A 16,673-nucleotide genomic window follows, 5' to 3' on the forward strand; every position below is an offset into this window, starting at 1 on the left:
GTAAAGTTATTTCATTTCAACACAGGTTTTATGCCTGTGCAATCCACATTGACACCTCATAAATAGCATTAACTATGGCGGTATAGGGTCACACTGGGGCTGACGCTTTGGAAAGAGTGTAGAATGGGCTGAGACTTGCAGAGTGGCCACAAACATGAAGCTCCCAGTGAAATTCCACTGTCAATAGGGGCTTTTCCCCCGGGTTTGCTTATACCACAATGCTCCACAGACCCTCGACTGAGCGACTAGGTTTGCAGAGAGGCAGAGGAAGTTGGTGGTGCACTGCTTCAAAAGGAGACGACAGTACAATCTGGCCTCAGTTCTTCGGCTGCCAGCCATTTGAGCTCATTGTATAAGGGAGCAGCGCCATCTTGTGGCAGAATAGAACACTCGCATTTTGTTGTGGCGTGCATTTCTGGTACAAGGGGCTCCTCGGTGGACGACATTTCGAGGTTAAGAACGGCGCACAGCGAACTGGTTTGTGTCGTCACACCGGAAGAGTGGACTTTCAAAACAAATGTGTGTAAAATCTTTTTTTTTTTGCCTTTAAATTTCCCAGAGACCAATTTCAAAGAAAACATATTTGCAATTTATATTGTAAACAAATGGAAATGCAAGTTCATTATCAGTTAGATTTAGCCTAATTAGTTTCTCCGAACATAATTACCGGTATACATCAATGAAAAATGTATTTTTATTATTATTAGTATTATTTTTAAAATAGAATTTATTGCGTAGGCTCGAATTACATAAATTGTTTCGTCGCTACTATGGGAATGGAATCCTGACCTAAACAGAGGACTTCCTCTTAAGATTTCCAAATTCTATTTTTTATGCCATGTTGTAGTTGGATACTTTATTAATTCTGTGAGGGAAATTAAATACATTAAATTAAAATAATTCATTATTAAAAATAACTGTCCACTTTCAAGATTATATTATTCTTTATAATTATTTTTCCTCATTAGAATCCTGTGTTAAAAGTATTTATTTTTTATCAAAAATAAGTAAAAATCAATTTGGTAAAGAAAAGTGGGTCAAAATCCGAATTTTGCAGTTTTAATTAATTTCATGAGAGGAAGAGCTCCACTTTGAAAAATAACATCTCAATGGTCAACTCTAATGGCAATGTCACTACAAATGATGGTGATATGTAGGAATTGTGCACTGTTTATCTTATATATTAGAAATGTTCTTGATTGCATTATAATCCCAATTCTTGAGTATTCATTTTAACATTTTTCATAAATACATCACTTGCTTGTCTCAGAATTACTAAAACAATTTTGACAGCCATCCACCTTGACTTACTTCAATGATACACTAACCTATGACTAAAAACAGAACTAGACAACATGATTAAGTGGCGGGAAAAAAGGATGACAAAGGCAATCTGTAATCATTCTTATATTTAATGTTGTAAAAAGATGAGCTCCCAGGTGAGAGGTCTGAGCGACAGCTTGGAATACAAGATGTCAAAGGTGAACAAACAGTTGACACAGGCGGGTGCTGATTCATACATAGAAGTGTTGTGCCTGTTCCTGTACTCTCGTACACAGAGCTGGTGCTCTATCAAGTCCACGGTCATCGAGGCCTATGTCTATAGTTTATTGCACATACAGAGAAAATGCTTTTTCAAGTTTGCATAACATGAATAAGAAACCTACACACAGCAAGAAGCACTGGCTAAAAGGTTGCAAAGCTGAATAGGAAAGGAAGTAAAGTCTTGCTACAGTGAGGTGTGGTTAAAATGTATTTCCATGATTGTACTGTTTTAAAGAATAAATGCAAGAGTGGATTTAAAAACGAGGCATTGCAATCCAATGATGTTGCCTGTTTTAAGATGCAATATCGACATAATTAACAGCATAAATCAAGTACGGCAGCGACCAGCAGCACACTGTGTAAAAGGCAAGTCATGAGACAAAAGAGGAGGAGTCACTGCATTGCACTGACTCTGATTTAAGTTCAAGTGTAGTTGTACTTTTGCTACAGGGTTTTTTTCCAGCTTGAAAAAAATTACCTGATGGCTATTTAATAGCTATAAAGTTGTTCACTGCATTTTCTCTTTTTTTTCCTTTGCTCCAGCAAACGGGACAGTTTGCCATCTAGACAAAACTAACATGATGTGCAGTGGTACAGTATGTAAGAGATCATACTGTTAGCAGTGAAGGGAAACCACTGTGCAATCCAAAAAAAATGTTTCTAGAGTTGCTACTCTTGTGTGGTCCTGTGCTTTTGAACAGCTTTTCCGCATGTTGAGGATGAGTTGAGAGTCCCATCGAAATCAATGGAGGACCATTGGTTTGCTCTAGGGACGGGCATAAAAAGGGACTGCGCGGAGCTGATTGACTGATTGCGTGTTGAAGTCACTGAGTCAAAATGGAGCGCATATCAATAAGATGGCCGCTGTGGTTAGTTGACAGACTACGAACTCTCCTGGAATCCCTACTTACTGAGACTGGCTGGCGACCAGACTAGGTCAAGTCAACTGGGTTTAGGCTCTAGCTCACCCGCAACCCTATTTGAGGACACGCAGTATAGAAAAAGGATGGAATCCTAAATTAAGACTTCAATAAAAACCTTTTGAAAGGTCATATATATGACCTCCCCACTAAATATGACCATTTTGAGTGGGCAAACAGGCAAACAATTAACAATTATTTGTTGCCACCTGTCCCAGCTTTTTTGGAACATGTGATAGCCATAAAATTCTAAGTTCATGATTATTTGCTAAAAACAATAGTTTATCAGTTTGAACATTAAATATCTTGTCTTTGTAGTGTATTCAATTAAATATAGGTTGAACATGATTTGCAAATAATTGTATTCTGTTTTTATTTATGTTTAACACAACGTCCCAACTTCATTGGAATTGGGGTTGTAGTTGTACAAAATAGGCTTCAATCCCATTAAAAGACAAAAAAAAAAGAAAAAACAAATATTTGATGATTAATTTTCCTAGTCGGTTGCAGGGACTGAGTCAAATGCCCATCCCTAGTTCAGTCCAAAGATTCCCACTAATAAAGAAGGCTGTAGCCTAGTCAAGGACAAACAATAGAGACTGTTCGTACTGGGCCACAAGGGCAACTGGTTATTGGACTGATATTCTTTGGATTGGGAGGAAAAACAGCTCGAAGAAAAGAAAGCCCTTGGTAGCATCAGAAGCAGACATGCATCCTATTTGGATAGGAATTCTTAATTTCCTGAAGAAGCTAGTGCAGTTCCTGAAGAAGCTATGTAATAAAGTGAGGATGATATATTCCTGTGCATGCACGCACACACAGGCACACATAAACATGATCGTTAAAAAAGGCAGCTTAGCTTGGATTTATCTCAGTTTTTAAAAGGGCTAGCGATTAAACTATCCATGAGGACATGAACCCTTTTTGTTTTGTCTTGTCGAAGGCACACAAACTCCTACGAGAGTTTCTTAAAATGTGCAAAACGCTTCATTAACATAATTTCCACAATATAAGAAAATGTTGGAGAGATTGCTATCCTGCTTTCTGTCTTCCCCTCGGAAAAAAAGCAGGATCCCGGTGTCTTTAAAAAGTCCATTGATGCGCAGGCAAACACCTCCTCACATTCTACCCATGGGCACCTGGCAAGCATTAGTTAAGCGAAAAGGGCAAAGGCAGAGGCTTTGCATGTGTAGTGGTGGCTTCATCCATTTTGAAGAATAAAATGCTCCACACTGCTTTAGGTCCTTTAGTTCTGACCTCAGCTATTCGGATTCAGGGGTGGTGGTGATGGTGGTTGTAGGTGACATCTTGGGGACTGCCTGAGGGTTGATAATTACCTGAATGACGAAGTCCTTCTGGATCTTGGTGTCTTGCAGTCGCGTCTTGTCCGTGAGGAGTTTGCCTGAGAAGAACCAGCGCTGGTGGGCGGCCTCGATGTCCTCCTGGGCGTGCAGCTGCTTCTTCAGCTGACCAATACTGTCCATCATGCTGGCGCTCAGACGTAGGTCCTTTCCTGTGGACAGGCGCACCTGCGGCAGACAGAGATTGTTAAGAATTATACCAGCACCGAGATACCATACTTTCTCCTGTATAATGCACACCCATGTATAATATGCACCCCCAAAGTTTACCTCAAAATTCTGGAAAAACCTTCTACCTATGTATAATGCATTTTTACAATGCATGATTTTGCTTCTGCCCATATGCTCGAAACGAAGTATCTGTATTTTGTTAGTTGTTTTTTCCCCAAAATTATTCTGAGGTTAAGCACTTTATTTTAACACTTTTATACTTTTATTTACTTGCTCTTATTTTGAAATTCACAGCCCTAACTTTTATTTAGTAAACACACAGTTGTGCTCAATGTTTGATTACCCAGGCAGAATTTGTAAGATTGGTACAATTCTTTAAGAAAACATGAAGGAACAGGAAAAACACATTTACTTTTATTTTAATGGGATTCAAATTAAACTGTCAAGCATTTCAGAAAATCATTATCATTGCACAAAACATAACCATAAAGAAATTAATGATGGTTGTTGTTCAGTCATCAGTCCTATTTATAAAAAAAAAAAAAAAAACTATTTCACAAATTCTGCCTGGGTATGTAAACGTATTAGCACAACTGTACATACAGTGGGTACGGAAAGTATTCAGACCCCCTTAAAATTTTCCCTCTTTGTTGTATTGCAGCCATTTGCTAAAATCATTTAAGTTATTTTTTTTCCTCATTAATGGACACAAAGCACCCCATAATGACTGGAAATAAAACGGAATTGTTGAAATTTTTGCTGGTTTATTAAAAAATAAAAACGGAAATATCTCACAGCCATAAGTATTCAGACCCTTTGCTCAGTATTTCACACCTTAAGCAGCAAGTTTTTCACACCTGAATTTGGGGATCCTCTGCCATTCCTCCTTGCAGATCCTCTCCAGTTCTTTCAGGTTGTACGGTGAATGTTGGTGGACAGCCATTTTCAGGTCTCTCCAGAGATGCTCAATTGGGTTTAAGTCAGGACTCTGGCTGGGCCATTCAAGAACAGTCACGGAGTTGTTCTGAAGCCACTCCTTGGTTATTTTAGCTGTGTGCTTAGGGTCATTTTCTTGTTGGAAGGTGAACTTTCGCCCCATTCTCGAGCACTCTGGAAAAGGTTTTCGTCCAGGATATCCCTGTACTTGGCCGCATTCACATTTTCTTCGATTGCAATCAGTCTCCCTGTCCCTGTAGCTGAAAAACACCCCCACAGCAAGATGCTTCCACCACCATGCTTCACTGTTGGGACTGTATTGTACAGGCGATGAGCTGTGCCTGGATTTCTCCACACATACCGCTTAGAATTAAGGCCAAAAAGTTATCTTGGTCTAATCAGACCAGAGAATCTTATTTCTCACCATCTTGGAGTCCTTCAGGTGTTTTTCAGCAAACTCTATGCGGGCTTTCATGTGTCTGGCACTGAGGAGAGGCTTCCGTCGGACCGCTCTGCCATTAAGCCCGACTGGTGGAGGGCTGCAGTGATGGTTGACTTTCTAGAACTTTCTCCCATCTCCCGACTGAATCTCTGGAGCTCAGCCACAGTGATATTTGGGTTCTTCTTTACCTCTCTCACTAAGGCTCTTCTCGCCCGATTTCTCAGTTTTCCTGGTCGGCCAGCTCTAGGAAGGGTTCTGGTCGTCCCAAACGTCTTCCATTTAAGGATTATGGAGGCCACTGTGCTCCTAGGAACCTTAAGTGCAGCAGAAATGTTTTTGTAACCTAGGCCAGATCTGTGCCTTGCCACTCTGAGCTCTTCAGGCAGTTCCTTTGACCTCATGATTCTCATTTGCTCTGACATGCACTGTGAGCTGTAAGGTCTTATATAGACAGGGGTGTGGATTTCCTAATCAAGTCCAATCAGTATAATCAAACACAGCTGGACTCCAATGAAGGTGTTGAACCATCTCAAGGATGATCAGAAGAAATGGACAGCACCCGAGTTAAATATGAGTGTCACAGCAAAGGGTCTGAATATTTATGGCTGTGATATTTCAGTTTTTCTTTTTTCATAAATCTGCAAAAATTTCAACAATTGCGTTTTTTCTTGTCAATGTGGGGTGCTGTGTGTACATTTATGAGGAAAAAAATGAACTTAAATGATTTTAGCAAATGGCTACCTATGTATAATGCGCACTATTGACTTATATTTATTTATATTTTTTGGGGGGAAATAATGGGCATTATACACGCGAAATTACGGTATCTTTAGAAACAAAAATATGACTGGCAGATTTATGAATAACATGCATATTGTGGCCAGGTAAATTATTTTTAAATGATTTGGCTGCTTCCGTGGTTCTAAGCACAGCCCCACTGATGTGCACTGCTTACACTAACAACATGGCTGCAAAAAGAGAGGAATTTGACAATTTGGACACTACATTTCGTGACTTTTCCAACCATTCTAGCAACTATTTTTCAAAAGAGTGACTTGCAAGTACCCACGGAATAATTTTCTCATTAAATTCAAATGAAATTATTATTTTTTTTAAATACATTTAACTAATAAAAACAATGGTTGCTTTAGCTTCATTTAAATTTAAGCAATGACACCTTGTTTAGAAAGTTAAGCCCCTTTTACAGAGCCTTTTTAAGGGAGGGACACCACCTGTGTAAGAATTTTCTACAGCGGCGAGACAGCGGTGTCACGTTTAACACAGGCACTCACTACCTACTCTGTCGAAAGCAATTGTCAATGTCCAAGTGTTTGACACTGTCACACCAAACACTGGTGCTGACGGCTTGCACTGAAATGTGTGATCTTCTGCTACAGCTCTTGTGTTGCAATTTTGCAAGGTTTCTGTGTGAAAGAGGCTTAACCAAACACTCCTGCGAGCAGCTCTTTCAACAAGTGTGTCAGCTGTCATGCTGAATGAATGTTTTTATCTGCCACAATAAGCACAGAAGATGCTTTGGGAGGTGTGGCACTTTCAGGGCAGGATGCTGCATGCAGAACTTACTGGATGTAATAACAAAAGAATGGAAGAATTAAATACAAGTGTCATTTAGGCATTTGCTTCTGTACCTTCATCTGAAATTCCTTCTTAGGGGCCACAGGAAGTTGGGGGCTGTCGCTATGATCGTCGTCGCTGCGCTCTGAAATGAGGTTGACAGGCGGAGCGAGGCAGTAGACGGGCAGCTGATAGCGATTCCCGAGTTCGTCGTAACACTCCGTCAGAGTACCTGGAAAAAATGATTGTTATCAGAGTTTGCAAAACCGGATCAACTGGTTCTTTTCCATGAATTTTGTGCTCCCGCTCACCATGCGGTAGGGTGATACTGGCTCCGTCTACGATGGCTTGGGCCAGCTCGTGGTCGTTACACTCCAGAGCCACTGTGGCAGCTTTCAGGGCATCCCAGATCTCCTTGCGGCCATCAAATGCGGGCGCCGTGTCCCAAAACTCGTCACGCTTGCTCCGCAGCTGTCCGTCGGTCATCGGATAGTCGCTCTTCCACTTGGGTCGATCTTTCTTTAGTGGCTCATTACGACCTGTCAACAACAGAAAGGAGACCAAAAAAAATAAAAATAACTCAAGTGCAGATGGGAGGTGGAAGCCTTCCATCCAACCATTTTCTGTACTGCTTATCCTCAGTAGGGTCGCGGGCGTGCTGGAGCCTATCCCAGTTATCTTCGGGAGAGAGGCGCGGTATACCCTGAACTGGTTACCAGCCAATTGCAGGGCACATATAAACAAGCAACCATTCACACTCAGATTCACACCTACGGGCAATTTAGAGTATTCAATCAACCTACCACGCATGTTTTTGGGATGTGGGGGGAAACGGGAGTGCCCGGAGAAAACCCACGCAGGCACGGCGAGAACATGCGAACTCCATTACAGGCGAGGCCGGGATTTGAACCCCGGTCCTCATAACTGTGATGCAGATGCGCTTACCAGTCGTTCACCGTGCCGCCGGGTGTAGGCCTTCATTTGTAAAGATACAGTTTTAGAGTAATACTAAAAAATATATCGATTTTTCTTTTTTTCCCCCCCTGAAATAAATGAAGATGGTTGGTCAAACTAATATAGTACTGTATATTACAATGTGTCCAGTGAAAAACAACAACAATTCTAATTCATCCGAGAGATGCCACGACTGTTGTTTGAGTTAGCAAGCATTCAAATAGGTTCAGGATATCATTATTTTCTAGGTGTTAACGAAAATTAGTTACTACCAGTTTCTTTTTCCTGAGGGTGTGTGTAAATGGGTGACTGAGAGGCATTAACGTTGTAGGCTGTCGCTTGCTGTTGTTGATGCTGGAGATCCCGATGCTGCGGCCTGTCAGCTCCTCAAACATCTTGCTGTATTTTTCAGTATTTAAATTTTTATAATTAGTGTCTACCGTAGACATTCCCACGCTGGTCCAGTTGGTGGCACACTGCAAACGACTGAGCGGAAATGATGGCACGGAAATGAGGTGGGGCTGGAATGAATTAATTGGATTTCCATTCATTTAAATGGAAAACATTACCTCGTTTCCGAACGTTTAGGTTAACGAACTGAGACACGGACCGGAATAAATTCTTAAACAGAGGTCCCACTGTGTTAGATGTCGGTAAGCACAAGCAAGTCAATTTAAAAACGGTGAACAATGTCCTAAATAACAAAGTGATGTAAATATTCACCACAGGAGGAAGGGTGAAGGCTTATTCTCTCACATGATGTTGTCTCTAAATCCACAGCAGCTTTATCTTGTCAACGCTGACAAAAATAACTGTCAGCAGAAGACAAGAGAACATCCAGCAAAACTCAAACAAAGTAACCAGGATAACATTGAGTTTGCAATACGCATGAAGCATGTGTACCTGTTATCTATGGAACTTTACTTGTGTTTCCTCCTTATTAAATATTAACAAAAAGCACTTATCTAATAGGGGGAAAGACTGCTGGAGACATGCACATTTTTAGTACAATAGTTTGCCTTCCCTTCTTTAAAATAAATGTGTAACAGCCACATTAGCTTATATCACCAAACTCACGGGGGGGGGGTGTCAACTATAAATTATTAATCACCAGGTTCAGTCACTGAGATGGGGAGCAATGGAAGATGAAGAGTGAAAAAAGGAAAATACAAGGTCACCTTTCTTTCAAACTAATTATTTATCATGCAGGCGGTGAAGGGAGGAGGATATGGTGCAAGAGTACGCACAGCTTCCTTCCAAGCACTCACTGACAAGCTGGCTTTCAGTGACACACGTCCCAAAAAATGGACCAAAAGGTTGTTTTTCCCCTGTCACAAAGAAAAATGTGCAAATGTGTAGAAATGAACAAATGAGAAGCCTCCGATTGCTGTATTTCAGAAACTACCTGTAAATTAAAAAATGCAAATAAGTTTTACTTCTTCCTACTCCGATTTGAAGATGTATAATTTAACTTTATTTTTTGTTGAATCCTATCACTTTCACGTGTTTGAGATAAAGAATGCAATCAATCAATATGCCATTTAAACATTAACATTCAACATTAGCAATAAAAAAACATGTTCTAAATGAATGACTTAAATTAAATACAACGACACTCCCCTTAACAAATGCCCTGTACTGGATAGGAAAACAAAAAACAGTTGAAGCCATTGTAACAGTATGCACAAGTTGAACATTTAATTCAGGGATTCTTTCGCATATCACTAGTAGTACTACTAGTACCACACTTTGTGAGTCCCTGCTCTTGTTGAATACCCAAGTTTCTACAATACAAGTGCCGTGCCAAACTTTACGGGAAAAATATGCCAACAAACCACCATTGTCTATCTTGTGAGAACTCAAAAATTAGAATTCCGTTCAGTGAGCATCTAAAGCACAGGTGTCAAACTCAAGGTTCGGGGGCCAGATTTGGCCTACCTCGTCATTTTATATGGCCTGCTGAAGCAAATTGTGTGTGCCTACTTCATGTGCACTAAACCGGGAAATTTTATGTACTGTGGCGGATGTAGTACAGTGATAAAGGTAGGACACACATCTATGTCTTGGCTGCGCAGTACAATATGACTATGCCTACAATATGACTATGCCTAAAATAATATATGTTGAATAAAAATTTTAAAAAAGACCTAAAATGTGAGTTGGATTAGCTACTCATTCAAATTAGCCACGTGGTGGGTCATTTAGTACACAAGTTGCTGTCAAGACATTATCTTATTTCTACATTATGACAGTTAAGAATGTTAAAATGTTACAACATTTTCTGATGGCAACTGTTTGACTGTGGAACAGATTATTTCTATTGCCATTATTTCCTGTGGATTTTTTTTCAAAACACATTTGCATGCCCTGGAATGAATATCTTTCTCTTTATAGAACATGAACATATTGGATGAGTGCATTTAAGAAGAAAGATATGGACTTCGCCATCTTATCATTATAACAGGCTTCTGTGAGGACAGATAAAAAAACACAGAAGCTCAGTCTCGAGCCCCTAACACACTGGCTACTAAGGCAGCTTTTCTTCTCCCTTTTTATGGACTTGCAATTAGGTGCTGATGCGGGATTTGGTGCTAATGTCAACCCGTAAATCTACTGCCTTCCAAGGTAGTATCAGAAGTGTAACAGCAGAGGAACGCCATCGATGTGTAAGAGGAGTGTCAAGTTTAACACCCGAAACTCACTGCATTTGCATTTGAAAACATTTTTCATTGTCGCGCTGATGTCGCCACACATCTCATCGCGCAGAGTCACCACGACTGTGTCATCGTACACCTCGGACACGCTTGCCAAGTTCTGTCTGAAAGACACAGGCAAATAAAGTGCAGATCTACTTTTATGTCTTAACTGTGGCAGTTTACCAGAAAGCTGTTTTGATTTTTAACAAGCATACTGCAATTGCTGTGATTCCTCCATTTTCTATAGTGCTTGTCCTCATTATGGTTGCGGTTGAGCCGGTGCCTTTCCCAGCTGACTTTATGTGAGAGGCTGGGTACACCCTGGACTGGTCGCCAGGCAAACACAAGGCAGTAATCGCCATGATAATGGTCTTATTCAAAAACCGAGGCCCAATGACATGGCTTTTCCTGACTAGACTGCACACACATGATTAGAGAGTTTGGATAAAGGCTCACAATTGGACAGAGGAAGCTGGTTTAAAACTGTGACAATGTAATGAAAATACTTGGATATTAACAAAGGCAAAAACAAGTTAATAAAAAAAAATTTAAAAACTGAAAGACACATGAGAGTAAAATCATTGGAGATGCCAGTAGGTCAACATAGAGGGAGGGTACATGTTGAGACTTGTTCTCTCTGAGGGGGGAGTGGCATAGAGACGGTTGCGCCAAGGCAGGCTTGGCTTGAGGTGCTCCATCAGAAAAACACCCCATTCACGTGATGTTGACAACATTGTGATGTCATGGAGAAACAATTGTCTCTGGACAAAACTTGGGAATTTTACTTTGAAAAAGAGACAAGCAAGAGTACAAATGCCAGCCTCTTGGGGTTCCGCAATAGTCTCAAGAACAATGTTTCCCACACACAGTCACAGACTCGTGGGTCAAAATACAGTTGTGCTCATAAGTTTACATACTCTGGCAGAATTGATAATTTCCTGGCCATTTTTCAGAGAATATGAATGACAACACAAAAACTTTTCTTTCACTCATGTTAGTGCTTGGGTGAAGCCGTTTAATATCAGACAACTGTGTTTACTTTTTTAAAATCCTAATGACAACAGAAACTACACAAATGAACCTGATCAAAAGTTTACATACCCTTGAGATTTTGGCCTGATAATATTGACAGAAGTTGACTCAAATGGGTTTGAATGGCTACTAAATGTAAGCATCCACACCTGTGATCTGTCTGCTTGTAATCAGTGTGTGTATAAAAGGTTCAGTGAGTTTCTGGGCTCCTGGCAGACCCTTGCATTGGCATCTCTGGATTCTGAGTCATGGGGAAAGCAAAAGAATTGTCAAAAGATCTGCGGGAAATGTAACTGAACTGTATAAAACAGGTAAGGGATCTAAGAAGACATTCAAGGAACTGAGAATGCTAATCAGCAGTGTTCAAACTCTAATTAAGAAGTGGAAAATTTGAGATTCTGTTGAAACCAAACCACGATCAGGTTGACCAACAAACATTTCTGCCACAACGGTCAGGGAAATTGTTCGAGATGCAAAGAAAAACCCACAGATGACTTCAGCTGACATACAGGACATACTGGCGCTCGAGCCACTAGTTTGCTAGTTTGTATACAAATACAGTGCAGTTCAGCTTCTGGTGAGCAGATGTCATGGTAATGATATGCTTTTGCTGGGATATAAAACTCGTTTGCAAGAGTCTGTCTTTGAAAATATTTGAAAAAAGGGTGTGGATGTTTCAAGATGCACTTGAAGAAAAATGGGCTGCATGGTCGAGTCGCCAGAAGAAAGCCGTTACTATGCCAATGCCACACACACACAAAAAAATCATGCTTACAATATGCCAAACAGCAAAGAGACAAGCCTAAAAAATTCTGGAACAAAATCATTTTGAGTGATGAGACCGAAATAGAACGTTTTGGCCACAACCATAAACGTTAAATTTGGAGAGTAGTCATCAAGGCCTATGGATGAAAGGTACACCATTCCTACTGTGAAACATGGAAGTAGATCGCTGATGTTTTGGGGATGTGTGAGCTAGAAAGGCACGAGAAACTTGGTCAAAATTTATTGCAAGATGAATGCAGCATGTTATAAAAAACACAAGGGGAAAATTTGCACTCATCAGCCCGGAAGCTGAGCATGGGACATACTTGGATATTCCAACATGATAATGATCCAAAACACAAAGCCAAGTCGACCTGTCATTGGCTACAGCAGAATAAAGTGAAGGTTCTCTGTCTCCTGACCTCAATATCATTGAGCCACTCTGGGGAGACCTCAAGCGTGTAGTTCATACAAAACAGCCCAAGAATTTACAGGAACTGGAGGCCTTTTGCCAAGATTAATGGGCAGCTTTACCATCAGAGAAAATAAAGAGCCTCATCCACAACTACCACAAAAGACTCCAAGCTGTCATTGACGTTAAAGGGGACAATACACGGTATTAAAAACTGGGGTATGTAAACTTTTAATCAGGGTCATTTGTGTAGTTTCTGTTGTCATCCATCCATCAATTTTCTGTACCGCTTATCCTCACTAGGGTCGCAGGCGTGCTGGAGCCTATCCCAGCGCTGTTTGATAACAAATGGCTTCACCCAAGCACTAACCATTAGTGAAAGAAAGGTTTTTGTGTTATCCTTCATATTCTCTGAAAATTGGCCAAGAAGGCACAAATTCTGCCACGGTATGTAAACTTATGAGCGCAACTGTATATTGGGTCTTCTGTTGTAACAGTGAAGTGCAAAACAGCTTTTTGATTCATGTTTGCTGTGATACGCTGATATCAGCTATTTTTTATCATTAGGTTATGTGCAGTATGTGTCAATGTCATACAATATGTGATGCATATTAGTAGGTTTTCGTCCCAGGGAGGAACCAAATTTCTAAATTGGGTCTTCAGCTGAAAAAGTTTGAGAACGCCTACTTGAGAAGATGAGCTTTGTTGTTCTACATTCTAAAAATAACGGTCACTCTAACAAGTTCAGCCAAAATGTGATCATGGGGAATGTATTTGTGTTGGTTGAACAGCAAAACTCCATAACAACATTCAATGTAAAAAGTCTACAAAGCCTCTAACCGCCAAATAATCAAAAGGAATTTCGAATACTGAGCCAAATTTCTTTTGCATTGTTGTCTGGGCCAGAAATTGTGCAGTCATTTAGAATGCCAGCCTGTTTGTGTGCTGCTGCAGTTTAGTCTGGTTGCTAATATAATATTTTCTCTTGTTAAGTGTTGCTGCAGCCATTCAGTGTACGCCAGTGTTTATTTTTTGAAGAATGTTAAATTCCAAGAAGGTAAAAGACATAATAAACCTCCCCAATAATAATGACTGCGTCACAGGCATTCTTGTTGATATCAGCAGTGAGCACTATTTGTATCATAGACATTAGGTTCACAAAACCACTTGTAAAAATCAATCTCAAAAATAAATATACAAAATTTGATTTAAACTTTTTCACATTAAAACAGAGTATTTTATACTATGGAAAAACAAACCTTTATCATGTTAGTTTAGATTGTTCTTTGTACTGGTCATACAAGCAGTGATCGCTGACATTTACACAGAGAAAGCGTGGCAACACATTATCTTCTTTGAAATTTCACACAATGATAAAAAAAAAAAAAAAGAGACTGGCATATGCTAAACCAGTGATTCGCTAGTGGTGGGTCGGGACGCAAAAAAGGATCACGGACCCATTTTTGGGTGGGTCAAGGACAGCTAGTAAAAAAAGTACATGTACAGTGGTAACTTGACTTTCACGTTTAACTTGTTCTTTGACTAAACTCGCAATTCAATTTACCCATATAATAATAACAATAATAACAATAAAAAGAAGAAGAGAACAACAACCTCTAGTAGGACATTCCAAACGGAAAGGAGGAGCACGAGATCTGGTGGAGTGTGGTTAGGGAGGACAGAGGTTAGTTCGGGTAGACTAGGTTGAAGAGGTGGGTTTTAAGGTTGGATTTGAAGGAGGAAAGGGTAAGGGCCGCTCAGATGTTAATGGAGAGTTAGTTCCACAGTATAGGGGCGGCGACGGAGAAGGTCCGGCCGGCATTTTCTTGATAACAGTATCGGTGGTGCCATAGAAAAGGCTACTGCAGGGGCCAACAAAACTAGCACTGATATTTCGGTAATTATAAACCTTTAAACAATTTATATTTAAACACAAGCAACACATGCAAACAGAGCATACAGCAATTCTAATGGGCATATATTCTTAACCCGTTGGAAAAACAATTTACTGCAAGTTAAATGCAACAGTCTTCTTTTTATGTTTCATCATCAAATCTATGTAAAGTATGTCTGTATGTATTATACTGCCCACTGGTGACCAAGGCGAGCGGACCAGCACAATGCCCAGTGAATCATTATGATGTACAAACTGTTCAATTCATTACATTCTATTCACTTATATTGCTATATGTTTTTGATACAACACAGAAGAGTCCTATTGCACTTATAAAAAAAGCACATTAGAAAATGTTTTGTTGGTGTTTTTTGGGGGTACTGGAATGGATTAATTGCATATACATTTCAATGGGGAAAGATGCTTTGAGATTTGAGTGTTTTGAGTTAAGAGCATTGTCAAGGAACACATTAAACTTGTAAGTCAGTGTGCCAATGTAGTCATATTTTTCCAGTAAGGAAGAGAAGCGTACTCAGCTCCCACACAGATCATATTAGGTAAGGGACGGGAAGTGGAACTATCTGGCGCTCGAGCAACTAGTTTGCGAGTTTGTATACAAATACACTAGTTTGTATACAAATACAGTGCAGCTCAGATTCTGGCGAGCAGCTGTCATGCTAATGATATGCTTTTGCTGGGATATAAAACATGTTTGCAAGAGTCTGTGTGTGAAAATATTTATGCATGTTTTCAGAGGCTACTTTACATCCATCCAGCCATTTTCAACACCGCTTATCCTGGATAGGGTCACAGGGCACTGGAGCCTATCCCAGCTGACTTCGGGCGAAAGGCGGAATACACCCTGAACTGGTGGCCAGTCAGTCGCAGGGCACATGTAGACACAGACAACCATTCGCACTCACATTCACACCGTCACTGAGTGGGAACTGAACCCACGCTGCCTACTTTACAGTACATTTTTGTTTCCCATATATGTAATTATTATTTTTTGCAACAATGAGGAAAGGCGGATCCAAGGGAGACAACAGTTGAGAACCACTGTACAAACCATTTTTAAAGTACCAGAACCTCAACGACCCATTAACTTCATGCAAACCAAGAGTCAAACTCAAGTACAAATGGTCATCATTATATTTCTCATTAGGAGTGTGTAGTGCTCCTGACATGGTGGTCTTACCTCCCCGGCCACCGTTCCTGGATGAGCCTCTGCTCTGTGTGTCATCCCATCGTTCCCAGTATCTGCCCACACATCCTCCCATGGTTAGCGGGGATGCACTCTGCTTCCAAGCGTCCTAACTCAAAAGCGGCCCCATTACAAACTGTAGCCCAGCAGGGAGGATGGGCTGCGGGTTTAGGTGCTGCAAGCCAAGTGGTCAGCTTCAAGTTGTTGCGTTAAAAGGGATTACAAAAAACGTCACAAATCGTGGGCCAAAGACTTTGATAGTTTACCTAGCGACTCAGTTTTCTTTCAAAACGTTCGGCTAGAAAACAAGGACATCTTAAAGAGGTTGCTTGTTCCTTAGTGTCCCTCGTTGTTATGTTGACAAATCGTCCAAACACTTTTCTTACCCCAAGCTAATCACGTTAGCCAGTTAGCTTCCGCGTCAGAGAAACGCAAACTTCGAGCACGAGTGGTATTTTCCCCAACAAATTTTGTTTTTTTTCCAGTATGGAGACGGTCGCTAGCATTGCTATTCCTACAGCTCTTTTCTAATACGATAACCCCGGAGGATTTCCGTTGTTAATTCCCCATTTAAATCCTTAAATGACGATCTTCGTCCAGCAAAACGTTACTGACGGAGGAGCTTCTCGCCACTGAAGTATTTTTTTTTGTTTTGTTTTTTTGCGCCTGCGCATTCGCGTACGAGTTGACGGATTCATGTGACTCAGGATAAAAGATAACTATGAAAGAACTGCTGTATACTAAGAACTAAAGTGAATGCAAAAAT

The 16,673-nt window shown here is 40.5% G+C and overlaps 1 protein-coding gene across 1 annotated transcript; it reads right to left on the bottom strand.

Annotated features, from left to right (window-relative positions):
* Nucleotides 1-1,396: 1,396 nt before the first annotated feature.
* Nucleotides 1,397-16,546, bottom strand: ubtd1b (ubiquitin domain containing 1b). The gene is made up of 4 exons (XM_061706091.1): nucleotides 15,902-16,546; nucleotides 7,262-7,489; nucleotides 7,025-7,182; nucleotides 1,397-3,994 (listed from the first exon to the last, which is right to left on the bottom strand). Exons 1-4 carry the CDS (start codon nucleotides 15,981-15,983, stop codon nucleotides 3,728-3,730), a joined length of 735 nt encoding a protein of 244 aa, XP_061562075.1. The 5' UTR covers nucleotides 15,984-16,546; the 3' UTR covers nucleotides 1,397-3,727.
* Between the last annotated feature and the right edge of the window lie 127 nt (nucleotides 16,547-16,673).

This window comes from Phycodurus eques, chromosome 19 (genome assembly GCF_024500275.1).
Source record: "Phycodurus eques isolate BA_2022a chromosome 19, UOR_Pequ_1.1, whole genome shotgun sequence".
NCBI classification, from domain to species: domain Eukaryota; kingdom Metazoa; phylum Chordata; class Actinopteri; order Syngnathiformes; family Syngnathidae; genus Phycodurus; species Phycodurus eques.